This window comes from Chroicocephalus ridibundus, chromosome 3, assembly GCF_963924245.1.
Source record: "Chroicocephalus ridibundus chromosome 3, bChrRid1.1, whole genome shotgun sequence".
Classification (NCBI taxonomy): domain Eukaryota; kingdom Metazoa; phylum Chordata; class Aves; order Charadriiformes; family Laridae; genus Chroicocephalus; species Chroicocephalus ridibundus.
This window is the reverse complement of record NC_086286.1, coordinates 72,467,565-72,491,337: the sequence shown is the minus strand read 5'-3', so window position 1 is coordinate 72,491,337 and position 23,773 is coordinate 72,467,565. Positions and strand designations below refer to the sequence as shown.

General features: G+C 41.4%; 1 protein-coding gene and 1 long non-coding RNA gene across 3 annotated transcripts; both read left to right on the top strand.

Annotated features, from left to right (window-relative positions):
- Positions 1-1,594: 1,594 nt before the first annotated feature.
- Positions 1,595-16,784, top strand: SMPDL3A (sphingomyelin phosphodiesterase acid like 3A). 2 transcript variants are annotated; one of them, XM_063329692.1, is made up of 8 exons: positions 1,595-1,880; positions 3,420-3,633; positions 5,170-5,314; positions 8,330-8,426; positions 9,707-9,885; positions 11,061-11,241; positions 13,178-13,302; positions 14,490-16,776. In XM_063329692.1, exons 1-8 carry the CDS (start codon positions 1,775-1,777, stop codon positions 14,799-14,801), a joined length of 1,359 nt encoding a protein of 452 aa, XP_063185762.1. In that variant the 5' UTR covers positions 1,595-1,774; the 3' UTR covers positions 14,802-16,776. The 2 variants fall into 2 exon arrangements, with proteins under 2 accessions (XP_063185762.1, XP_063185763.1); XM_063329693.1 differs by lacking the exons at positions 1,595-1,880; positions 3,420-3,633 and adding an exon at positions 4,440-4,543 and having other exon boundaries at positions 14,490-16,784.
- A 1,206-nt stretch (positions 16,785-17,990) lies between these two features.
- On the top strand, positions 17,991-19,639 carry LOC134513263 (uncharacterized). The gene is made up of 3 exons (XR_010070362.1): positions 17,991-18,130; positions 18,292-18,326; positions 19,305-19,639. It is a non-coding gene; the product is annotated as an uncharacterized LOC134513263 (long non-coding RNA).
- Positions 19,640-23,773: the final 4,134 nt, after the last annotated feature.

Here is a 23,773-nt window from a genome sequence, read left to right as displayed (position 1 = left end):
GGAGGGGGTGTCCTGCCCAGCTCCCTGGGGCCTAAAACTGCCATCCTTCAGATCTGCTAGGTGGTATCACGGGAAGCAGCTTTCTGCTTCCCTGTGTAGCTAGGATAATGTGCATAGATCATCTCACTTATCTGACAAAAGTTCAGACACAATTGTGGCACCTAACCAACACAAGTACAAAATTTAATGTTGTTAGCTTTACTTTTTCACAAAGCAGCTGCCTGAAAGGAACATCCAAGTCTGTTTTCTTGTGTGGAACACTAGGAGTCTTAATTATGAACCACTATTTGATGGAGATTGATCGCTTTCAAAATTGAGGAGCTAACTTTGCTCCAGAGAAATTAAAAATAGAACTTGTTCCAGAGGTATGGGGAGCTACAGTCTCTGTTTTGGGCTGCTTCAGCTGCTACACTGCAAGTTATCTTTAAACAGCATCTTCTGCCCTTCAGTTTTACTAGCTTATTTAATCAGCTTCAGTACCTAATACAGCTTTCATCTGTCTCCCCTCCCTTGCTGCCTGTTTGCCTGCCTGTGGCTGCACTCACCACATGACTGTCCTTCCCAGCCAGCCCTTCCCAGAAAGGTGGGAGCAGCTGCTTTTCTTTTGTCGCTGGGGAAAACAGACTTGGGTCCCCAGTACTGGCATTCATCTTCATGATAAGCGATTTGTGGGGTCATGAGTTAAAAAAATTCCCTGCACACATTGTTTTGTAAGTCACGTGAAACCATCATGAAGTTTATTGGTGAAATATTTTGCTGTTCTAAAGATGAACAACATTAATGTCAAATTAAATAAGGGAGAGAAAAAATTAAGTGGTACGTGCGAAGTGCCTGTGGCACTGCTCAGAGAAGTGGAAAAATTAGAGGGAAATACCGGCACGCAGGACCTCCAGCTGCTGTCAAAACAGCTTTGCAAAGCCCTGGAAAGCAGATGTGAATGGAAGAGCACAGGCAGCAGCAGGGCATCTGGGGGCAGCCATGGGATCCAGGACATCATTATTCTGGTCTGATTGTAAAACAGACACCGAGAACTCTTCCTCAACAGAAACTACTCCGACTTCAGCAATAAACAGCAGCTCCCCTACCGTGAAGCCTTAGCAATGGAGTGTGGTGTATTTACAACACACCTCAGCATTTTCCTCAAGCCATGCTAAAGGTGTGCTTGACAGCACAGGTTGGGGTTGTTTTTTTTTTTTTTCATTTTAAAGCGTGTCAAGTAACCAGGATCCATTTTTTACATGTATACTGTGAGAAACCTTCCTTCCAAAAGATGCTCGAGGCTCCCCTGAGGCGTCCGACAGAGCCAGGCCGTACCCAGGGCAGTCGCCATGGCTCGGCTCGGCACAGGGCTGCAAGGGCCGGGCGCCACAGGCCACCGGCCGAGCCGGGAAGGGACTCCCGCTTTCCCGCCTCACCTTCCTTCGAGGCCGCCTACAAACCTGCCGGTGCCCTGAATTTAAGCCCTGCCCGGGGCCAGGCTGGCTCCGACGAGGTCCTCAGTGCCGTCCCGGGGCTGGCACCTCATGAAGGTCACCCCGGCACGGCCGGCTGAGGCGACAGCAACCACCCCCCTCACAGGGCGCCCCGTCCCGAGTCGGCTTTTGGCCCCCGGTCGTGCGGGCGGGGCGGGCTGGCGGCTTCCGGCAGGCCTGGGCAGGCAACGAAGGGCCGGTGGCTTGCACAAGCCACTCCGGGCTTGCCCGTTTCCTCCGCGCCGGGGCGGTCACACGAGCAGCCGGGTCAGCCGGCAGGGCGCTTCCCCGGTAGGGCCAACATGGAGCTGCGGGGGGAAGGCGCCGGCCGCTTGGCCCTCGGCCTGGCGCTGCTCTGCTCGGCGCTGGAGGCGGCGCCGGCCGGCCCGCAGCCCCGCGCCGCTGTGGGTGAGTCCGAACGGAGGGCAGCGGCTGAGCGGGGCCGCCCCCGCGCAGGGTGAGGGCGGGCGGGGGCCCGGCCGTGGGAGGCGGGTGAGGGGCGGCCGCCGCGGCGCGCGGTGCCTCCCCGGCAGAGGGAGGCCCGGCCTGGGGCTGGGGGGGACACCGAGCGGGACAGCCGCCCCTCCGTGGTGCCAGCGCGGGGCCCGACGGCGGGGGGTAGCTCTGGTTCCCGCCCCTTGTCGCTGCTGCCGTGGTGTTCCCTGCCCCGACCGGCCTCAACTTCATCTGACGTTTCGATAAGCAAATACACGGCTCCTCCGGTGCTGGGGAGTTACATGGGGTTTGTGTGTAGCCCGGCAGGGCAGGCTGGCGGCCCGAGGGCGGCCGGTGGGGTGGGCTCGGCCCTGCCTTGGCGCGGTGTCCCCAGGCGCGCACTGCAAACATGAAATTTGGTGTCCGCACTGTCAGCAAACACACGCACACTCCGCCTGGCCTGATCCGCCGTGCGGTACCCCGCGCAGGTGAGCGCTCCCAAAATGGTTTCCACAGGATTCTGGGTCCCTGCGAGTCACAGGTCCCTCAGACCGAACACGAAGCAGCGTCATACCGGCGTTTCTCTGTCTCCTCGTGGTAGGGGTCACAGTTTTGCAGATTCCGAAGATCACTGTTTATCTTTGCTTCCTGAAATAAATCTCCACGAAGCCCTGTCACATGGTGCCTGCTCTGCCACAGAGTGAGCATGTGACCTTGGGAAAGATCAATTTATATCTGTCCCGGTTTCACAACCACTGCCCCAGATACATGAGTGCCTTTCCCAAGTGCTCTGAAACCGACAGAAAATAAACTACTGGTATTTTACATGAAACTTGAAGTCTGGTGGCCTCATACAAGCTTAATTTGTCTTGTTCACCGTATTCCTATAGTTCTCAGTTCCTTTCTCCACGTGGTGCGAAGTAGCACTGGCTGGGAATGTGTCAGCCTGGAAAGTAGCGAGTAGGTGAGGCTGACACACATCTCTGGTGAGAAGCCCAGTCTCTTTGCTACTGTGGCTGCTGGGGAGAAGAGGAGCTTTGAAATTTTTGCACGTGCTGTTTCTTGCCTTTCTTTCTAGTCTGTGATCTAGCTTCCAGCCAGGGAAGGTCGTGAAAAATAATTAAAATGCAGCTCCCTCTCATTTCAGGTGGAGTGGAGAAGTCCTTCTGTCACCTCCTCTACTCCCCAGTTTCCAGATTGTTATTAATGAAATGGAGCTGATTTTCCAGTCCCTACCAGACTTTTTTTTTTCTTGTTGAATAGCTTAAACCTATGACTCTGCTTCTGTTTTCAGTTTTTCTAAGCAGACTATGTGAAGGACTTGTCAGGAATGCAGAGCTCACCCACACTTACCAGACGGGCTAATCAACAATTTGTTAAATTTATTCTCCTGTTCAAAACTTGAAAGAGGAACAGCAGTAGACAAACTGGAGCAAACCTGGCATTACCCATGTGTATCCAGTTCAAATGCAAATAACGCCATTTTCTTTAATCTTTGTTTTCTGAAAACAGGGCAGTTCTGGCATGTATCTGACCTACATTTAGATCCGACTTACCATGTTACCCCTGATCGCACCAAAGTTTGCTCTTCTTCCAAAGGAGCTAATGCCTCCAACCCAGGCCCTTTTGGAGACTTTTTGTGTGATTCTCCATATCAGCTTATTTTGTCAGCATTTGCATTCATGAAGGATTCAAAACAGCAGGTTTCATTCATGATTTGGACGGGGTAAGTGTTCAAGTCACTGCAGTTAAAGCTTTTAACAGCTGGATAACCATATAGTGCAGTAGTTCACAAATTTATATTTGCACCAACAGATCTGAGTTTAGTATCACAAACGCTACTTTTAAATAGTCTCTTTAGTTGTCTGAATGGCTAATAAGTGGAAGACTGAGTCTAAGAAGTGGAAGTGGAAGATTCGGTCTTCAGTGGAAGACTGAATCTAAGGTCTCAGGAAGAGATTTTGATCTCTGTTAATTTCTGGACTGTTCATTGGGACATTTACCACATGACTGTATTAGTGTAAGTTAATAGAAATGGTGCGGGGAGGGTGGGAAGTGGAAAAAACAAAAAGAAAGGTCAGAGGAATAACGGACTGGAATGTATTATTATGGGAGGTATTGGATTTTGTAGGTCTTAAGGTCATTAAATTTAAAGCGCATCCCTTTTTAGAAGATATCCTTTAATTATATTTGATTTCGTTCTGTAAGCGGTAACTACAATCAAGCAATACTATAGTTTATGTATTTTTTTTAAAAGTGTATAAAGTTACCATTGAGGTTCAGTACCTGTATGAATTCTAGATCAGGGGCTAGCTGGAGGAGGAGAATGTCGTGGATGCTGTTGCTCTCTTCGTTACTATCACTCATAGCTGCGTGTGCTTCTGAAGAAGGCGTGGTTGTTTCACAGTCCCTCATTGCAGCATTTTGGATGTGTGTAGTCCCCTGTTGAGTAAAATGTTTACCTTTTCTGTATCTAATACGATCTTCCGTATTAGAAAATGGGCATAATAATACTCTCTCTCTCACACAGGTGTTATCTGAGAGGCTTTGTGTGCCTTAGCAGTGTGACTGGAGAAAGAAGTGTGAAAGGGAGGCATATGAGTAGCCCGATAGTACCATGTCCTGTTACTTTCTAGGTATTCATAAAAGATAGCATTCATTTACCATTTTGCCATAGCAAAATTTTCCATTCTACCATCACGTAATTTTTTACGTTATACATCAATGGATAATTTATTAAAGAGATTAGTATCCTTGAGTGTTTGTGAGAACTAGTTTGTTTATCAACGATGGGGTCTTTTTTGCTGGAAAGGTTATAGAAGTTATGTCACTCAATTTTGCTGGGGGAAGGGTGTTAATAAATACAAATATGTAAAGACAAGTGATTAATTTATTTCATTACCTTATTGTATTTCATTTCCAGCAGGATGTGAAAAGAGCACAAATAAACTTATGAAGTTGTGCATATGATGGAAGATATATAAGCCAAACTGTACAGTAGCTCAAAATGATGGAGTTGAATTAATTTAATTTCTAAGAAATCTTAGTTATGATAAATGCGAATCATAGCATAAACATTAGTCTACTTGTTTGGTTTTTTTAAAAAAAATCCTTTGCAGAGAGCCTTTCAGGCAATTCTGTGATTTTAATTAAAGAGTCTGTAGCAATATTACATGCTAGAACGTAGATAAGTTTGCAGAATTTTTTGCCATTTCTGACGTTGCTAATAAACCTTTGTTAATAAAGCCTTTTCCCTTTTCAGAGATAGCCCTCCTCATGTTCCTGTAAAAGAACTCTCCACAAAGTTGGTCATTAGCATCATTGGCAATATGAGTTCTACAATTCGTAATTTCTTTCCAGATCTTCAGGTTTTCCCAGCCTTGGGCAATCATGACTACTGGCCACAGGTAAAACAAGTTAGAAATTTCTTGATGTATCATATTGAGTGTGTTCCTAACCCCTTAGAAAGGAGGCGTGAAAAATAAGAGTTAAATTTGCGTAACTGTTATACTGGAGACAGTATTCTACAATTCTCCAATTAGCATTTAAAATTATAAATACTTCCAGTCAAGAACAGAAAGTACATCTCTCTATGTTAAGTTTCCCAAATACATGGTGATACCAGGTAAAATCTGAGGTCATGCAAATTTACTGCTAATCATTCTTCATGGCTTAGAATCACCAGATCTCATCATAGTTAATACACATTTAGTTTTTTTCTTGCTGTGTAAGTCATGCTTGTGTGCACAATACCGTAATCCAAGAGAAATGACATCCTTAATGGATCTGTGAGCCTGTGGTAAGATTCAAGGCCTACTGAAAGGCCTACAGGAAATCTGTCTACTGACATCACTGGATTATTTTTTTTTTGTGAGACTAACGGCAGAATTTTTGTAATGTTCCTGCAGTTTTGCCACTATTATTAAAAATATGTCTTCTTGTTTTCTTTCCTTATTGGACACTTAGAAATATCCGCATTGATGATTTACTGCATGTGTGCACCATTGCAGCTGAGGACAGTTCTTTTTTACTTTCAGCGTTCTGCGAATATTGTTCTTGGCATAGTTCAAAAGTAAACAGTTGCTTCATGTGTCCTTTAAAGCATATTGTGGGTTGATATGGCAGCACACAGCACTGAGAAGCAAATTCTGTCATTGGATCTGAGGGGATCGGAAGGGATGTGGAGGAGGTCAACTGAAATATTTTGTTTGAAATATCTGATGGGAATTCAGTAACACCCCTTCACCCCGCCCCAAAGAATTTTATTTCAGCATTCTGTGTTATTCATTAGGCCTATCAGGATATATCTTAGTGTAGCAGGTGATTGTATCATTGCCTGAATCATTGCTGGAGTTAGTGATTCCCAAATCAGGGAGTAACAGAGGTGCTCAGAGAGGGGAAAGGGAAATGTGAGAGGCAAAATAAGAGCTAAACACATCTTGGAAATGTGAGTGCGCAAACAAACCTGGGACTTCAGTCTCTTGCATTCTTACTCTGGTAGCATAGCTTCAGCTTGTCTTATGCACCGACAGGGGCCAGGTTGGTTTGCCAGAAACCACTGGTAAAGTACTTTGGTAAATAACACCTTAACTGAAGTCTCACTTGATGTTTTGCTTTCATTTTGTTTTGTTTTTTAAAAGGTCCTAACAGAGAATTGTTGTCATTCAGCAGTCTCCTTTGATATAGAAGGAAAAAACTGTGTGCAATAATCTTGTAGACAAAGAATGTAGTGACTTTTCCAACAAATATGAGTTTTGTTTGTGGAATTAAATCTGAAGGTAGAAAAAAGATGGTCAGGAGGGGCAGATGGGCACCAAACAGTATTTTGAAGCAGGCTGCTGATTGGAATAACTGTTGTAGTTCTCTCTGCACAAAACCACGCAGGAGTGTTTCTGTGATACTTTGCTTTGAAATGGCAGGCTTCACCAATGGGCAGAACTTGACATACTTTCCTGTTAGTGTTTGAAAAAGACCATGGGATCAGAAACGCCCTACTTTGGGGTCATTTCAGGTTGCTGGACTTTTTTTTTTTTTTTGGCTGTTGATGACATTTCTGTTTTTCGTATGGACATGCTTGGCAAACATCCTGTAGACTGGAAGCGATGTGAAGCAAGCCACACACTGCAGGCTGTTTGAGAGCAAGTGTGAAAGCTGCGCGCTCACCATGCACCGAGGAATTTTATTCCTCTTTATTGTGTTCTGACTTGTTCGTCTTAACAATTTAATGACCTTGGATGATTTTTCTTGCAGAGCCTATTAAAAATACTACTCAGGTTAATCAAGCATTGGGGTACCTTTCAGATCGTATATTGTGACCTTGGTCTTTCTGCATAGTCTTATTTGTTTCACATCCTTGCGCTTCCTTAAAACAAATTCCCGGACTGCTGTCTAATCCACAAGTTCACAGAGCACTGACTTGCCGGAGTCCAAACCACCTTCAGTCCATAACATGACCTCTTATCTGAGATCAGATTTTGCTGTGTCTGTTAGTGACTGTTAGCTCTGGCTGAACTGGTATGGCTCAAAGCTTTCTTAATAACTAGTATCTGTGCACTGCAAGCAGCAAATGTCTGAACAGACTTCTGATTGCCCTACTCCTAGACACAGACTTAGTGCCTAAGCCTCTAATAACATGGGTTTAGTTTCAAAAAGCTTAGAAAGGTCAGATTTTATGTTTAAGAAAACATGCACTGTAATACTGTTCCTATTTTTTGACCTCTGGTTTTTTCTTCTAGCACCAAGAATCCAAGCAGATATTTTAGGAAAGGCAAGGACAGGCTGGGATCTTCCTGTCAGGGTTAGATGAGAGCGTGGCTCTTACCAGGCTGTGGCACTTGGGCATTGCCTGTCTCAGGCTGAAGAGTGCTACAGTCCTAATTGGAGCCGGTGGGAGAACACATTGACAACATTTTTCTTCTCTGTTTTTCTAGAACTACAGGATAACATGGAAATATATGTGAATTTCACCAGAATGTTTCTTAGGGCCCTAGTGGACTTTTGGAGAGCTGCTATGAACCCCAAGTTGCTTGAAAAATTCACCTTCTATAAAAGAAGCTTTTTTCAATTCTTTCCTTCAAGAGACTTTATTTCAATCTTCAGTTTATGTATTTATTAATTTTGCAGAATGTATGGTTTTCCACTCTGCTGTGCTCCTAAGGCTTGACATATTTCTGGCATTAGTTTATCCATGCATTAACAAGGCCCTGCAGTCAGTTCTGACTAAGTTCAGATGTTTGTTCCTGATCAGCAATACTGGATGTTCAGAAGCTGGTTTTTTTTAACTTTCTTGAGTTCCTCCTGGTAGTGAATGGATACACTTAGGTGTTATGCGAGAGGTTAGGTGGGATAATTTAGTGATTTTTTTTTTGTGTGTGTGTGTGTGTCTGAATGCCAAGACTTAGGCAGGTTCTGCTTTCTCACAGGATCAGCTTCCTGTAACTACCAGTGAAGTTTACAATGCTGTAGCAGATTTCTGGAAACCCTGGCTAACGGATGAAGCAATCAATACCTTCAGAAAAGGTAAAATATGCCAGTAATGCATTATAAAGTTAGGGCTTAGAGAACTAATGTTTTTATAGATTTGTCCTGTTTGTTTAGCTAAGTCTCATAGGTTGGATCAGCACAATAGATTACCTATAATGCTTCTCCTGGAAGAAGTTACTTGTCTTTTTGAATAGCACTGCTTATCTTCAGGGTACATTTATTCACTTCTGATGCAATAATTATCACTTCTCGTAAAATGTACAGTACATTGGCTTTGTACCAATGCATGTGAAATATCTTATTGCCTTCAAGACCTCATAATACTTTTTAGATAAAGGCGTATGATGCACAAGAAGACTTAAATATGGTTGTAAAAAAATTGGTGAAATGTTATTTCTGTTTTGATACTATATGTATTTAAGAGCATATTGAATAGGCACATATTTGAGTTATAATAAAACATAGTCTTGGTGATTATACTGTTAATTGCATCATATTTGTGTCTAGCTTACTAAACTGGGAGAATATTGATATCCTAATTATGTTTTTTCCTTTTAGCGAAGAACAGAAAAAAGTTCAACCCAATTTCCAATTCACTCACACATTAGGTATTCGAAAGTTTAATTTGAATTTGTGTTTTCATGTCCTGAATGAGAAAGAACTCTGTGTAAGAGTAGAAGTAGAAACTCTAACAGGAAAAATAAAACTCAAAGGGGCAGACCTTAAGTTAAGATATATGTTTATAACTCTATTGCTGTGGCTCCGTTGAAGTCCATGAACAATGAAATTGCACCCATTGAAGAAGGTATGTAGGCCATGGAGAGTTTTAGGAGCTTGGATTGAAAAACGTAGTCTTTACTTTTCATCATATTCCAGTCTGAAGTTAAATGACTTTCAAAGTACAAGGCTACTAAACTCAAACAGTTCTTCCTGGAGGAACTGAGTATTTGCAGTATTTCAAGAAATGTGTACTTTTTAACAATTACTGCATCTCTCAGTGTGGAAGGAAGGTTACAGGGCACTTCTTGCTTGTCAGTTGGATAATTGCACCTGAAAACTGTCAACTAAACACAAAGACAATTACAGGCAAGAATATATAAAAAATTCAGTGTCAACTTCTCCTACTAAAATGTTGCTAAAAACAGATTCTTAAGATGTTCTGTTGTGATAAGGTGATGCGTGGCTTGAATAAACATGCCATGTTCTATTTTATTAGGAAGAATAAGGCTGGGTATTTTTTCAGTGCTGTACTTTCATTCTAAAGTTGTGCTTTTAAGCCTTTCATTTTTCAGATGATGTTGGTCTTATTTTCACAGGTGGCTTCTACACACAGCTGTTTGAATCCAGTGATAGCTCTCAACCACTCAGGATAATCAGTCTGAACACAAATTTATATTACAGCCCCAACAGTGTAACTGTGAATATCACTGACCCAGCCAACCAGTTTGCCTGGCTGGAGGGAATACTAGAAGCCTCTTCACAAAAGAAGGAAAAGGTAGGGGCTGTGAACAGAACCCATTGTTTAAACTTTGAAAAGAAAAATAAAATAGTAAGAAGTAGAGATAATGAAAATATAAACATGATTCTAAAAGAATATTAATGCTGCCAAATATACTGCAAAATCAAAATTTCATTTTTTTAAATAATTCTTCCTTGAATATGCGTGTTATACTACAACAATTAATAAAAGTTGAATGCAGTTTCTCAAATTATACAGTAAAATACCTTCTCTTTCCTACTATATAAAATACTGTAGAAGCCAGGATGAGAATACTTAAGGCTTTCACTTTTGTTTATGACTCTTTTTACGCATAGCCTTTAATTTTAAAATGTTCACCCTTGGCCTGAGACAAAACCTAGTATATTTCATTTACATTTTTATGTAATTACAAGTATCAAAAATAGACATTTGAAAGGAGATTGTCAATGACAAAACTTAGCTAAGCTGCAGCAAGTGGTATGATTTGAGTGTTATAATAAATTGTCTTATAATACTCAGGTTTTGAAGTGAGGTTATAAATTGTTGTCTCGTGTTTGATTGATTGGTGTGGGGATTGGATCATCATTTGACCAGAAAAAGTGTTTAACTTGAAACGTTTACATTTTGCCATGGTATTGTAATTTAAAAAATATTATATTACAGTCGGGAGACAAGAGAGAGTTCCCTTCCTCATAAAACCCTGCAGCATATCAGTTGGTGTGTGCAGTTGGAACTGAGTCTCAGCCTCAGACTGAGGGGTTTTAACCTGTTCTTCCATGTTTTTGTTGACTTTCTGACCATGCAGGCTCTGCAATATTCTGACATAAGTTTTTCTTACTATCCCCTTGAGATGCCAAATCATAAGTCTTGCCCTAGTAACTTTATTTTTTAATTTTAAATAATTGATCAAATTTTCCTTTGGCCTAAAATTACACACAGAATTATTAGAACTTTTTTCGCAAGAATATACTGAATTCACTAAAAAAAAAAAATCAATTTCTTTCACTATGAATTTAAACGTTCTTACTGTTAGCATTTTGTATAACCAAACTGCCACGATTTATAGCTTTCAGAATGCCATTTCTAAGACAACATTATTATGAAATTGTGGTAACCATTTCTAAGTTACAGCTCAAAGTATAAATTTCAAATGAAGGTACTAATTGTGCTTTCTATATCTAATTCCTTAGGTATATATAATAGGACATGTTCCAATAGGATACTTGCCATATGCAAGGAATACTACAGCTATCAGGGAGCATTACAATGAGAGACTGGTAAAGATATTCCGCAAATACAGTAGTGTTATTGCGGGTCAGTTTTTTGGACATACACATAGAGATAGTATCATGGTCCTCCTGGATGAAGAAGGTAATGATGCTTGTTGAATCCTTCATCTTTTTCTTCTTGATTAAAAGCAAATTAATACGTTCTTGCATGTTCTTACTAGCCAACCTCTGTTAATAAATAATTGAAAAAGGAAATTGGGAAATACTGTTATTTATATACAAGAGTTCAAGCCTCACGCACTCCCAATTTTTTTCCAAAGAATCTCGCAAAGCGGACTGTATTTTTGTTGTTGAAGTCAGAAGAGACTCCCCAAGCTTCCTATTTTTTTTTAAGGAATGCTTATGCCTAGACAAGAATTTCTAGTCTTTCCTCTCCGCTCTCTCAGTGACACAGGCAAATTATACTAGCCAGTTGCTATTGTGTAATGTGTCAAAGGGAATGTTCTCAGGCCAGCTAGACATGCTCTGTGTTCTTGTGTTTCCTGCATCATTACTGTGCCTCTCTGCTGAGTTCCCTGCTGCTTCAAAGTTAATTAAGATAAGGGTAAGCAGGAGGCAGGGGAAAGAAAGTCTCTGCCTGTTGCATCTCTTAGATCAGCTAATTTCCCTTCAAGAAAAGCACCCAGGTTTGAAAATTTTGTTTATTGCTTTGAAATCCCTTAGTTTTAAGCATGGGCATGGCTGTGTGGAGAACTCTATCATCTCTAACAGAAGATATCTAACAAGTAACTCGTTAAATATTTATGTCTGTACCATAGACCAGTGAGAGGTTCGTTGCTTTGGTTTATGTAAAATACTGAAATATTAATTGGCTCTTTATCTATGTTCTATATGAACTCGTAAAAGCAATGCCCAAAATGCTGACTGGGGCAACAGTATTCTAAATCATTTACCATTTTACATGGCATTATCATGGAATTAATCTCCAGTAAAAAGGAATCCAGCCCTAGTGAAAGACCTGGCTTTTTATATTTTTTTAAAATGGTTTTCAAAGCAGTCTTATACCTACATAGTTTTATACCTTATCCTATTTGTGCATGAAATCATCACCTCTACTGCAAATTTCATGGAGGACAGACTGATCTTGGTGCCTTATCATTACAGTTTGCATGTGCAAGTAACTGCTTCCAAATTATTTTAATAATTTTGCATCTTTTGACAAAATTTAAACAGTGAAATTGCATGTAGCTAAATACAGCTTGTGTTTTTCTGTACAGTTTTAGACTGTCTTCTATTTATGCCATTTTGCTCTTGACAAAATTCCAGAGAATTCAAGATAAATGTAATACTGTAGCCAACATGAGTGTACTGAGATACAGAGCTCAGTTTTATCTTCTCCAGAAGAATCTGTTGATTTCCAAGCTTTCAAAGCTTCTGCTCATATGTGGAGACTGACCTTGTGATTTCACTGCTGTGATGTTGTCAGAGAAAGGAATAGTTAGGGCTTTTTTTTTGTTCCACAGAAAACCTCTCAATGTACTTATCTGCATATTCTGTATAATTAAAACCCATGTACGTCCTCGTGTTTCAGTTGCTGTAAAGATTGGTGTTCACATACTGTGTGCTGGGCTAGTGTAGATGAGTAAAGTCAGGATCAGGTGATGATACCCTAGTGTTTCGAATAACACCATAAATACATAAAACAAAAAAATGCATAAAGCAATATGTAAAATACAGCATGGAGACAGCAACGAAAAGTTTAGAAATATTTCTGTAGAAATAGGCAAAATACAGAGACCTTACATATAGGCAAGACCATTTTGCACAGGCAGTTGAATTGGTGTGAAGCCTCTGATATAGACAAATTTAACCGGTACACACTGAGATGCGTACTGTGGTATTTTACATAGATTTCGGTTTACCCAAAATAGGGTTCACAGTGCTACGGTTAATCCAGGGAAAACAATACTAACCTACCTAAGCCAGTCACTCTGGTTCTTGCTTCGTTGGTTCTCTACAAAAACATTTGTTTGAGAAATAAATGATTGAAAGGAAACTTTCCTCACTGTTTCCTGCAGAAAACCCAGTAAATTCCTTGTTTGTGGCACCTGCTGTAACCCCAGTGAAGAATGTATGGCAAATGGAATCCAATAACCCCAGTGTCAGATTGTATCAATATGATCTTCTTGATTATAGCTTGCTGGTAAGTAAAGATTTTAAAGCATTGTTTAAGACTTTAAATGTAGTGTCATTAAAAAGGTGAGATGTCAGCCTTTGTATTATTATGGCTATTGGTAGAACTTTGGTGCTTACTCTTATTTTTCTTCCTGGGCAAAGGAAAGGAAATCTGAAAGAGAACTTAGTCAGTCTTTCTGTGCCTGTAGGACTACCCAGTACTTCCTGTTCTCTATGGAATATTCTTACAATGTAGAATCAAAGACAGAAATTTTCTGGGCAGAATACTAAAACTGTTTGCAGGGAGCTCTGCAACAGTGAAAAAGGTTCACCTAAATCCTGGGCTTGTCTACATACCAATGTTTTTTGCTGGTGATAGCCTGAGCTTTGGGATGCAGTCCATTAAATGCTTCTAAAGGGTGTAGAAGAGCAGATAAAGAAAAGCACTTGTAACCATGTGATGTCTTTTGTAATCATGCACCCTCCTGTATAGACTTTATATGTTTAATATGAAATGATAGATAAATTTAGAAGGAAAAAAGTAGAACACTTGTATTCTGTAGTCTCATGTGATTTTTTTGAAGATAAAGTGAATCCTGTATAATTATTTTGACTCCGAATGACTCAGATATTCTCTCTGTAATTCAGGGTAAAATCTTGACCCTGCTGAGTTCAGTGACAATGCATCCTGCAGCTTGACTGGGACTGGGGTTTCTCTCTGGAGCCCTGTGCTAATACAGGCTGGTCCTTTCTTGTGCAGATTTCCTGCAGATTGTCCTGCATCTCCATCTCTCCCTTTCCCTTAAATTCTCCCTGGGCCGTTCTTTTTCTGTCCATTCTGCCCCTCAAGCAGTGCCCTTAGAAAAGAAACTTCTGATTCCCACCCTTTAGCCTCACTTCTAAAGCAGACATGAGCATAGTGGAGTTTGGTTTAGAATTTGGACAGGAAAGACCTTTAACACTGCCACTGCTGCCTTTTGTGGCTCCTTTTTCTTCTCCTCCCCATCCCCCCACCATTACTGCACTGCAAGTACCAGCTTTGGGTGTAAGCCCAGCTCTTGGGGTGGGACGTGACCTTCTGTTCAGTTGTGAATAATGAGGAGTGACAGCTTCCTAATCAATATATCACTCTAGAGACTTAATGAAGCAGGAAAGAAAGCAATACAGCCGTGCCTATTTTTTCTTTTCTTTCCTTTTCTTTTTTTTTAACTGTAGGATCTTTGGCAGTTTTACTTGGACCTCAGAGATGCCAACATGAAAAATGAATCGAACTGGAAATTAGAATACATCTTTACTAAAGCTTACGGCATTGAAGACTTGAAGCCAGAAAGCCTATATGAAATGGCCAAGCAGTTGTCTGTGCCACACAGCACACTGTTTGAGCAGTATTACAGTAACTTCATTGTGAGTTATGACAAAACCATTGTCTGTGAAGAGGGGTGCAAGACCTGCCAAGTATGTGCAATCCAATATTTGGATTACTCCTCATACACAGATTGTATCAGTCGGGAAGCAGCATGGAGATAAGTCTCCATGCAATTTATGCTGATACTGACTTTAGCGTGTGATTTAAAGAACCTGCTCATCCTTTCGCTGAAGCACTGACATGCTGACAGGGAGCCTATGGGACTTCTCTGAATTTCAGGGGAGCAGTAAATCTCCCTAGATCTTTCTTCCTGTAAGCATGTTTTCCTTCCACATCTAAATAAAAGTTTATTGGCTATGTAATAGTGGCCAGATACTTTGGTGTTGTTTCAAGTGTCCTGTACCCTCTGTAACAGGCATCCAGTATGTGAGAATAGAATTTACTCACTCAGTTCTTTGGAAATCCAAGTCTCCTTTCTCAGGATGTGTAAACGTAGGCAATGCCATTTCAGGCATGGGATTTGTATGGGGGCAGGTTTCAACCATCTGCTGTCACAATTTGCGAACTGAAATCTGCAAAACTGGCATTTGCTGAGGCTGGAGTGCAGTTATGTTGTTGATGCAATGCCAGTATTGGGTATCTCCCTCTGCCAAGTTTTATTTTCCTTCTTAACCCCTTAAATCCACCTCTGTTTAGGGGCATATTCTAACCACAGCATCAAAGTGACTTAATGGAACACAAACCTCCATCCTGTAAATATTTAATGCATTTTTTTCAGAATGTGTGTGTTTGCCCAGCACAAAGAGCTTTTTTCTTATGATAGAGCTATGTGCATTGGTACTGCTGTCAAGAAGTCTCCCCATAGGAGATTTTGCAGCAGACTATGAATCAGGTTTAAATTGATGAACGTCACTAATTAGGCATAGCATATGCATTCTCTGTGCATCACAGGTAAATGTGCACTTGTCTTGGTGTTTCTCAGGTTTCTTTTTTCATAGAGCAGTCTAGTACTTAATGCGAAGATTATCACATGTATGAATTTACAATTGCACAGACCACTTCTTGTGATTTAATGTGTGCACACGATGATGATAATATAAAGAAGGCCATTTATCCAGTGTGTATAACAAAGAAGGACCTTTACCCATTTTTCTGTCACATCAACAGCTATACTTTTGGAACCTTTGGTCAATATAATACCATACAGGCTCTACTCTAGATAATATTATTCCAGAGTAACTGAAGCTGTAGAAGTGATTATGACACACATCCAATTGCTAACTGTTTATTTTCATGAGATTAAAGCCTTTACTGTAGCTATTGAGGAACTTTCTGGGTTTTTTTGCACCCAAGCTTAAAATATTTAGCAGAATATTTCCGGACAAGTTTTCTAAGTGTGTAGTATTCACAAGTGTTGACGCAGATACCTCAGATTTGTCATGCATCAATCATCCATGGAGGAAATGGTTGGTTTGTTAAATTTGCATTCAGAAACAAATCCTCCAGTGGCACTAATGTTTAGAAATGCCATTAATAATGCACAGTAGGCAGTCCTGTATTTTAAATGCTGTGCTTGGAGAGGGTATGGTGGGCATGTAAACTCTTTAGAGCTATCTGCTCAGGCTGATCTCGAATGTATCTGAATTAAGGCGGGTTCTGTACAGACTGTGACTGTGAGGAAGTACTGGAAAGTTTCAATGTTGAAAGCTGATGATTCCCTCTGTGTTGGATGTGTTTCTTGGTTGCATTTCACGTGGGTTTGTTCATGAAAAAATGCCTCTGTTACCAGTATCTGTTCTCCAAGGGCAAGCAAGCAAAGCTGTGGGTGGATAGCATAAGGGCAACTGCAGCTGATAGGACAGCTGAGCTTCCTCCAATTTGCCAGATGGGTTTTGTTCAGTTCAGTCATGTACTTTGAACAACTGTCTCTCTTCTCCTACTGGTTGGCTTCTGTGAGTCCTGTGACTTCTGTTGAAGCTTAATACCTACAAGACATGCTGGAAACACTATAAAAATTACCTAGTTGTATTCTTCCATTAAGTACTTCTTTATTGATGAACTTCAGGGAGAGCTGAACCACGTGGCAGATTAATAGCTACAGAACTCTAGAAAGAGTGGCATGCTGTGGTGGGCTGTTGGGCGTCTTGCTTCCTAGATTTCCTTTGTGTGTGTGTGTCTGTAGATGTTATTTAGTGAGTATGAACAAATAAATGCCTCCAAATGTCTAAATAGCAAGCTATGATCCAGACATACTGTTTTGTAATCTGGTCTTCAGTTGAAGTCAAGAGTTGGATGACATCAGCCAAGGAGGTTGTTTTTGTCTCAGCCAGAGGGATATATCCACCAGGGTTACGTTTAGCCAGGGTATATCCTCCAAGGTACACCCTGTTATATAAGTTAGCATTCTCTCCTTCTCCTGTGTGTAACTGTACTCGTGCAAGCGTGAGCATAACTGGCCAAGAAAGACCCAGGAATATGTTTGACTGCGTCATATTGTAACTCAGACATAAACTGAGGAGAGAGCTTCTAGGAATGTTACGCTGTAAAAAACATGAGATAAATCACATGAACAGCTTAGATGGCACCTGGGTGTAAGGGGAAATAGAAGATGACCATGATACTTTTTTTCAGATTTCTACTTTATTCCTTCATGGATCTAGGAATGTTACAAAGGTTAATTATTTCCTGACAGAAGCTTTTTTGAGGAATCATAGATAAAGCCAAAGAGGCATGACCTGATAAAGTTGCTGACTCCTGTAGACAAGATTTCAGTTTTGCTTTTCATACGGTATTTTGTGGCCCCATCTTGAATGAAAGATTAGGGGGAATATTAGTAAGGCCACATTGGACAGAAAGACAAATTACACCACCTAGTGGAGTAAAAAGCTTTGCATTTATCTACAATTAAACTTGAGGCATGTAAAGATGAAGTGTCATTTCTCAAAATAGTGTAGGATTTAACTTCTAGTTTTCGAAGGTGAGTAGTTTTTGAAGGAAGTACTGCTACTTCTTTGTAGCAGTTCTGCCATGTAGCACATTTTCTTTGGGTATTAAATGGTTGCTGGCTTCTAGAAGCCATGTCACTTGATGGATCCTGAACCCTGTGGTAGGTGAGGTCTCAGCCCACGTCCAGGGAAGAACTGGAGCCTAGGGGAAGGGATCCTCAGAATCCAGCTCAGCTAGCCAGCAGGAAAGGGATGCGACACCAAAGATCTATCCCTAAGCAGGCTGGTGTCTCCTTCCAGTTAGTTTTTGTGCTTTAATTCTCTCCTGGAGTTAACTGTCTGAGCTTATGTACTGTGCAGATATTGCAGCCTAATAGGAGTGCCTTCTTTAACAGGAGAGTTGGTGCTGAGGAGTTGATGAGACTGCTGCACATTTCATTAGCAGTTGGAGGACATTAGATGTACCCTTGAAGTGCAGCTGCCCAACTGCCTTGCATCTGAAAGAGCACTCTTCAAGAGCACTCTGCGACATGAACAGAAGCACAGTAAGTGGGGATGATCATTAAACTCTGTTTGTTCAAAGGTGTGCTCCTGATGCGAACTAAAGCGAATGTGCATCCAGAGGCCACCGTTAATTGCTTTAGATTGGGGCATTCAGTAGTGTCTTGATGTGATCTCATCACTTCTATTGTTTTTCACTTGCCAGCCTGAAGAAATTGAAATGACTGGAGGAGATGGGTGGTGAGTGAACATATTGTTAGTAAAATTGAAGTGATGAACTTAAGTTGTCTAAAGACAGAAATAAGTGACCAAGTACATGTAGTCCCTTGTGGTCCATTTCCTGTGTGGACAAATGATGAGCACATAGCATCTTCAAGGATAAGGATCTAGTTTAACACTGTCTTGTAAGTTCCCCCTGTGGAAACAGGAATCTCAAGAGGGTGAGTTGTCACATCGGTCTAACAATAAAACCTTTTGGAAGTCCCTCTCATGCCCAGTCAAGAGGGCCTATGACAACGCCAATGAAGAAAGGGACTGCTGTAACTGTTTAAACTAGATCAGTTGCTTTCCTTCCTTATTTTCCAAAAGCTGAAGACTAGCTTTTATCTGCTTACCACTGTCATCTGTCAGCCCCAGCTTTCTTGTTCTGCTGGAGGAACATCCTACCTAGGAATTCTACCAGTTTTGTTATTTGCTGGTCTGCAAAGAACCTAGTGTAAAATGAATGTTGTTTTCATACAGTGTGTGAAATATCACAGCTGCAGAAATTCAAAGAAAACACTGAGATAAAAAATAATCAAAATGTTAACCATCTTAATGGTTACGCTTAATTAGTTTCTGAAGGTTGTGGGAATGGCAAAGGCCAGTGTGCCTCTGAACACCATACCTGTGAAAGGTATCAGGAGAATGGTCTTAAGTAGGATGGAATATGCAGATGGAACATGGATGACTGAAATCGTAACAAGGGAATCACTTAAAATCAAAAATGTAGAAAGCAAAACCAATGGAAACACTTCCAGGCAAACCCCTGCCATGGACACTTAGTGAAGCAGTGTAAAGAGCACAGATGTGCTTACAGATGTGGCCAAATTAGAGCTTTTCAAGTGCAACTTATGTTGCCGTCAGTGGTAGAGCTATATTGAAAGACTGTAAAATTGCCTCTATTACCTGCATTTGTATCAAGTTGTGATCTGAATCTACCTGTCAAATGTGTTACAGCTGATGACTGAAATGTTCCTCCATCATGTCTTCCAGCTTGCACCGGGTAAGAAAATTTGATGCTTTGTTCTTGTATAAACTCTTTGTTGGATTTTAAAGCAACCACTCGGGCATCAGCAATAACTAAGCTGGAGAAGTTTCAAATGTGCAGCTGGGCAAAAAAACTTTTTCCCATCCTGAAAAGCATCCTGAGATTTCGATATTTCCCACTGGAATAAAACCAAGACCTTGTTGAGGTTTTAGGCAGGGAGATATGCAAAGTGGGGCTTTGCACCTGAGCCTGCCACCTTCCCCCTCAAGCACTTGCTCTGCGTCTGTCTGACTATGCTTTCTCCTTCTACCCTGGAACTGAACAACTTTCTAAATTAAAATTTTCATTGGAACTGTTACATTTATATAAAAAAATCTGGTATTGACACAGCATTTTCCACTGAAAACTGTTAAGCAATTCTCAAGAACCTCTCCCACATGCTATAAAGTTTGACGCCTTGCCTGTCCAGCACAGTACATGCCAGTGGATACACTGCAGCAGCTTTTATTGTCGTATATAATCAATGATTTTTGACGGTTCGTGTGGGCCAGATGATCAGCTGGTAAAAACTGACTTTGGAGCAGTGAAATTAGTGAAGCGATGAATTAATTAATAAAGTAACGAATAATCCTACTTGAGATTCAGGAAAGGGTTTTCAAAAATACCCAACGGATATTTCTGCGTGACAAAATGCAGTCCCACCTGGAACTGAACAAGCAGACTGAGGTCCCAGTAGTAGAGTAGCTGTATCAGTATACTGCTTTTCCTGGAATAGTTCCCCCTGCAGCCTAGAGTGATGTGATAACGCAGCTATCCTGCTTCCCCTTCCAAGCTACCCTGGATGTTTGCCTGTATAGAGTTGATTTATGGCACGAAAATGCATGCTGACAGACTTAAGCATACAAACCCAAAGGAATTGTGCTCACAGGTCTTCTGGTTTGATGTTTGTTGACTATAGATGGGCAACCCTTATACGGTGTTTCTAGGGAGGTGGGGCACTCTACATCTTGCGGATTTTGGAGTTTACAAGACAATTTAAAAATGACTGAGGCTGCTAAAGGATGCTGAAGGATTTCTCTAGGCTCTTATATAAGCACAGAACCCAAGATCTACAGCGTTCAGTCTAGCAGGATCCTCCTTCAAGTGGGGGTGGTGATAAAAGCCTGTAGTTGTGTCGCTGAAAATAACATGCAGAAAGACTCTTCCAGATGGGTTGGGTACCTTATAACTCTTGCATGATGCTCTGGCTTTTTTATGCCTTATAAAATGGGGAAGCATCTCTTTTTAGCCACTTCGAAAAGCCTTCCCTGGCCAACTTCTCATTCCTATTTTGTTGGACGTTTCAGGCGGAACTTGTCCCATATATTAGAATATTTTACACCTACGAAAACTGCCATCTGCCACAAAGCATTTTTAAACCAGTTGAAACTTGAGACTTTGGTAAAATATCCCGCTAAAAGATTCTGGTGTTGTTGCAGCTGATTGCAATGAAGCGTGCATTTTACCTAGCCTTAATTGAGTCACTGCAAAGAACGTTTAACTTAGTCTCACAGGAGGGGATATTTGATGTTGTTTTTACATCAACCTAGCTGAAACCTTCCAACATTTCTAACAGACTTTGTTGATAGCTAACAAGACATGTTTCAAGCTGTCCGTTCTTAACAAAGTCTCCTCGTTTGGTTTTTGGTTAGGGTTTGTTTTTTTTTAAATCTAATTGAAAGTATTTATACAGAGCTTGAAATTCTAGACAGGCACAGGATTTCGCTCAGAATAATTGCCAGTGTACAATGGAGGATTTTTCTATAGTATTTTTTGTGTTTCTCCCCTCCTTCAATCCCCCTGCGCCCAAAGCAAATTTCTGCTAAGCAGTATGAAAAAACCATAGCAACTATCTCGTGACAGAGCTGAGGAGGTTTTGTTCTGCAGCGAACCCATTAATCACTTATATTGCCCCCAGCCCCCAGTCCCATCCAATGCGATTCTGGGAATTTTCTGCTGAAAACTCTTGCTAAAACTCTTGTATGGGTGAAGCACTCTGCTGAGAGTGACCCACGAAGGAAGCGGAGTGTGTTATTTGTAGTGTGTGTGGCTGCGTGAGGCTCTAGAGCTGGATGAAGGTATTCATATTAACCAGGAGATGGGAGTTTTCTCTTCGGTCCCATCCTGGGAAGGAGGAGCGGGAGCTGGGAGTTTGCCTGTGGAGTGGATTGGAGGCTGGCAGAGCAGCAGGGGAGAGCAGATCAGGTTTAGTGGGCTCATTAGGGCACGCATCCAGGTGGTTTTCCATTGGGTGTGGGCGCTGGTGCTGGAGACCTGCTGGTTGCTCAGTAGGTACCTCAGCACTTTGCAGTAACGCAAGGTCCCTGCTCTCAGCATCTCGCTGGGTGGCCACCACCCCTCTCCTCAGCCCTTCTCTCTACTCAGGATTTTTAAGTTACCCCTCTAAGACCCAATGTTTTTCCCATCACCAAATCATATTTCCTCTTTTCTTTATTTGCTAAATGTCAGCTATTACTTGGTGGGTTTTGCGTAGCATCAGTTCAAATCAAGTTTGCAGTGGAGTCCATCATTCAGAATATGCCAGCAATTAAGCTTTGACCCATCAAAACAGTCAAAAAGTTCCCATTCACTGCATTTTCTTACTCACTTAGTCCGCAAGACCTCCCAGCTGCAGCAGAAATCCAGCCCACCAGCATCTGTATTCTGGAATTTATTAGCTGCCTATGACACAAACAGCGCCTCAAATAATTTTTGGAACTTAAGAGTCCAGAAAAATTAGTATTTAGGAAATCCGAATGTAGCTCTTCCTGTATCCTGATTGTCAGTATTTACCCGAGATACACAAACAATAAACATCTTAGAACACAAAGTATTTCTAAACCCTAATTGTATTTTCTATTTTCACATAATTATACAGAAGAGCAATTGCTGTGTGATCAGCTGGGTAGAGGCAAAAGCGGGTGGTTGTGCATGGAAGAGGGGTGGCCCTCAGCTCCCCCTGTCTTCTGGAGTGCCGTTTGGATGGAAAATAGGATCCTGTCTTACCTAATGATTTATGTGAAAACATGTCAGTGCTTCTCAATGCCTCCGAGGGGATGTTTTCCCACAGCCATTTGCATATCTGCCCCAGTGCTGTCTTCACATCTTTACACCAGGCTGTGTTTTGCCGCCACTTCTCTTCATGGGACAAAGATGGTATTAACAGCCAGGGCCTCATAGTGTGTCGTTTCCTTTGCAGATATGTTGATTCCCTTTTGAGGCCCCTCACCACATTCAGGGTCTCTTTGCCTTCCTTTCCCTCCCAAAGGAGGGCTAAGGCTATTTGAGAGAGACCCTGCCCCTTCGCCTCTGAGCTGGGGTAAGTCATATCATCACCAGGGGAGGTGAAAATCTCTTGCTTCAGCTGCAGTTAGATGACTGCTATTATACCGCTGCTAAACAAAACCTCATGATAGGTTTTTTTGGGCTATGTCTCTGAACCCCCTCTTCTTAAGTTTGTTTTCAAGTGATAAATTTTTCTAATACTTTGTATGACTGTAAGCAGGGTGACAGATCAGTGTCCTATCCTTAAATTGCCAAAGGTTTATCTCCGTGCAGTGTATTGCATGTTCAGCTTGAAGAATAATCTCCACACATTGTCTTTGTTTAGGCATAAAAACCGCCTCTCCACTTATGCCAGCATGAGGATTGTTTAGTGTCTTTTTAGAAATCCAGCTTCAGGAATCTTGTTTTGTTCACATGTATGAGCGATGAGAGTGTACTCTTGAAGACATAGTTCCTGGAAAAGAAAGCAAGGTGTGGTGAAAAATGTGAATTAAGTGGCGCTAATTGGCTAGGTTAACACCTAGGTTGGCATGCTTAGAATTTGGTGCAACTCCAGTGAGGTCACTGTGAAGTCTGCACCTACATCATTTAACCCAGGGTGTGAGAAAGCAAATGACACATAGACCGCAAACTATGTTTTCCATTCATTTGTTAGGGTGAAAAAAAAGCCTTCGCTTATATGCCAAATGTAGAACTAGAACTAGCGATTGTATTTTAAACTTTCTTTCTGTAACTAGACAGGTCCTATACTTGTTAAATTCATTGCTTCATTCAGTGCCTGTCATTGTGGTTTTCAGCGTCTGGCCAACTTTTGTTTCAAGAATGTCCTCTAATTTTTGTCTATCCAAACTTAGTGAGACTTTGTCACCCACTGGTATGCAAAATTATGAACGACTTGAATTTAGTGGTTAGGGAATAGATTCTAAACTTTATATATACTATATGCAATGCATGTAAAATGATGAAAAAATTCCTTCTCTTTTCCATTGCAGGGCTCCGGGTGCTCAGAATCAGTAAGAATTTCAGTTTCCCTGTACAGCTGTTACTAATTACCTGATCTCACTGTTTTACTCTCGCTTGCTCTATTCTGCCTTCAGTCCCTCTCCCGGTTATG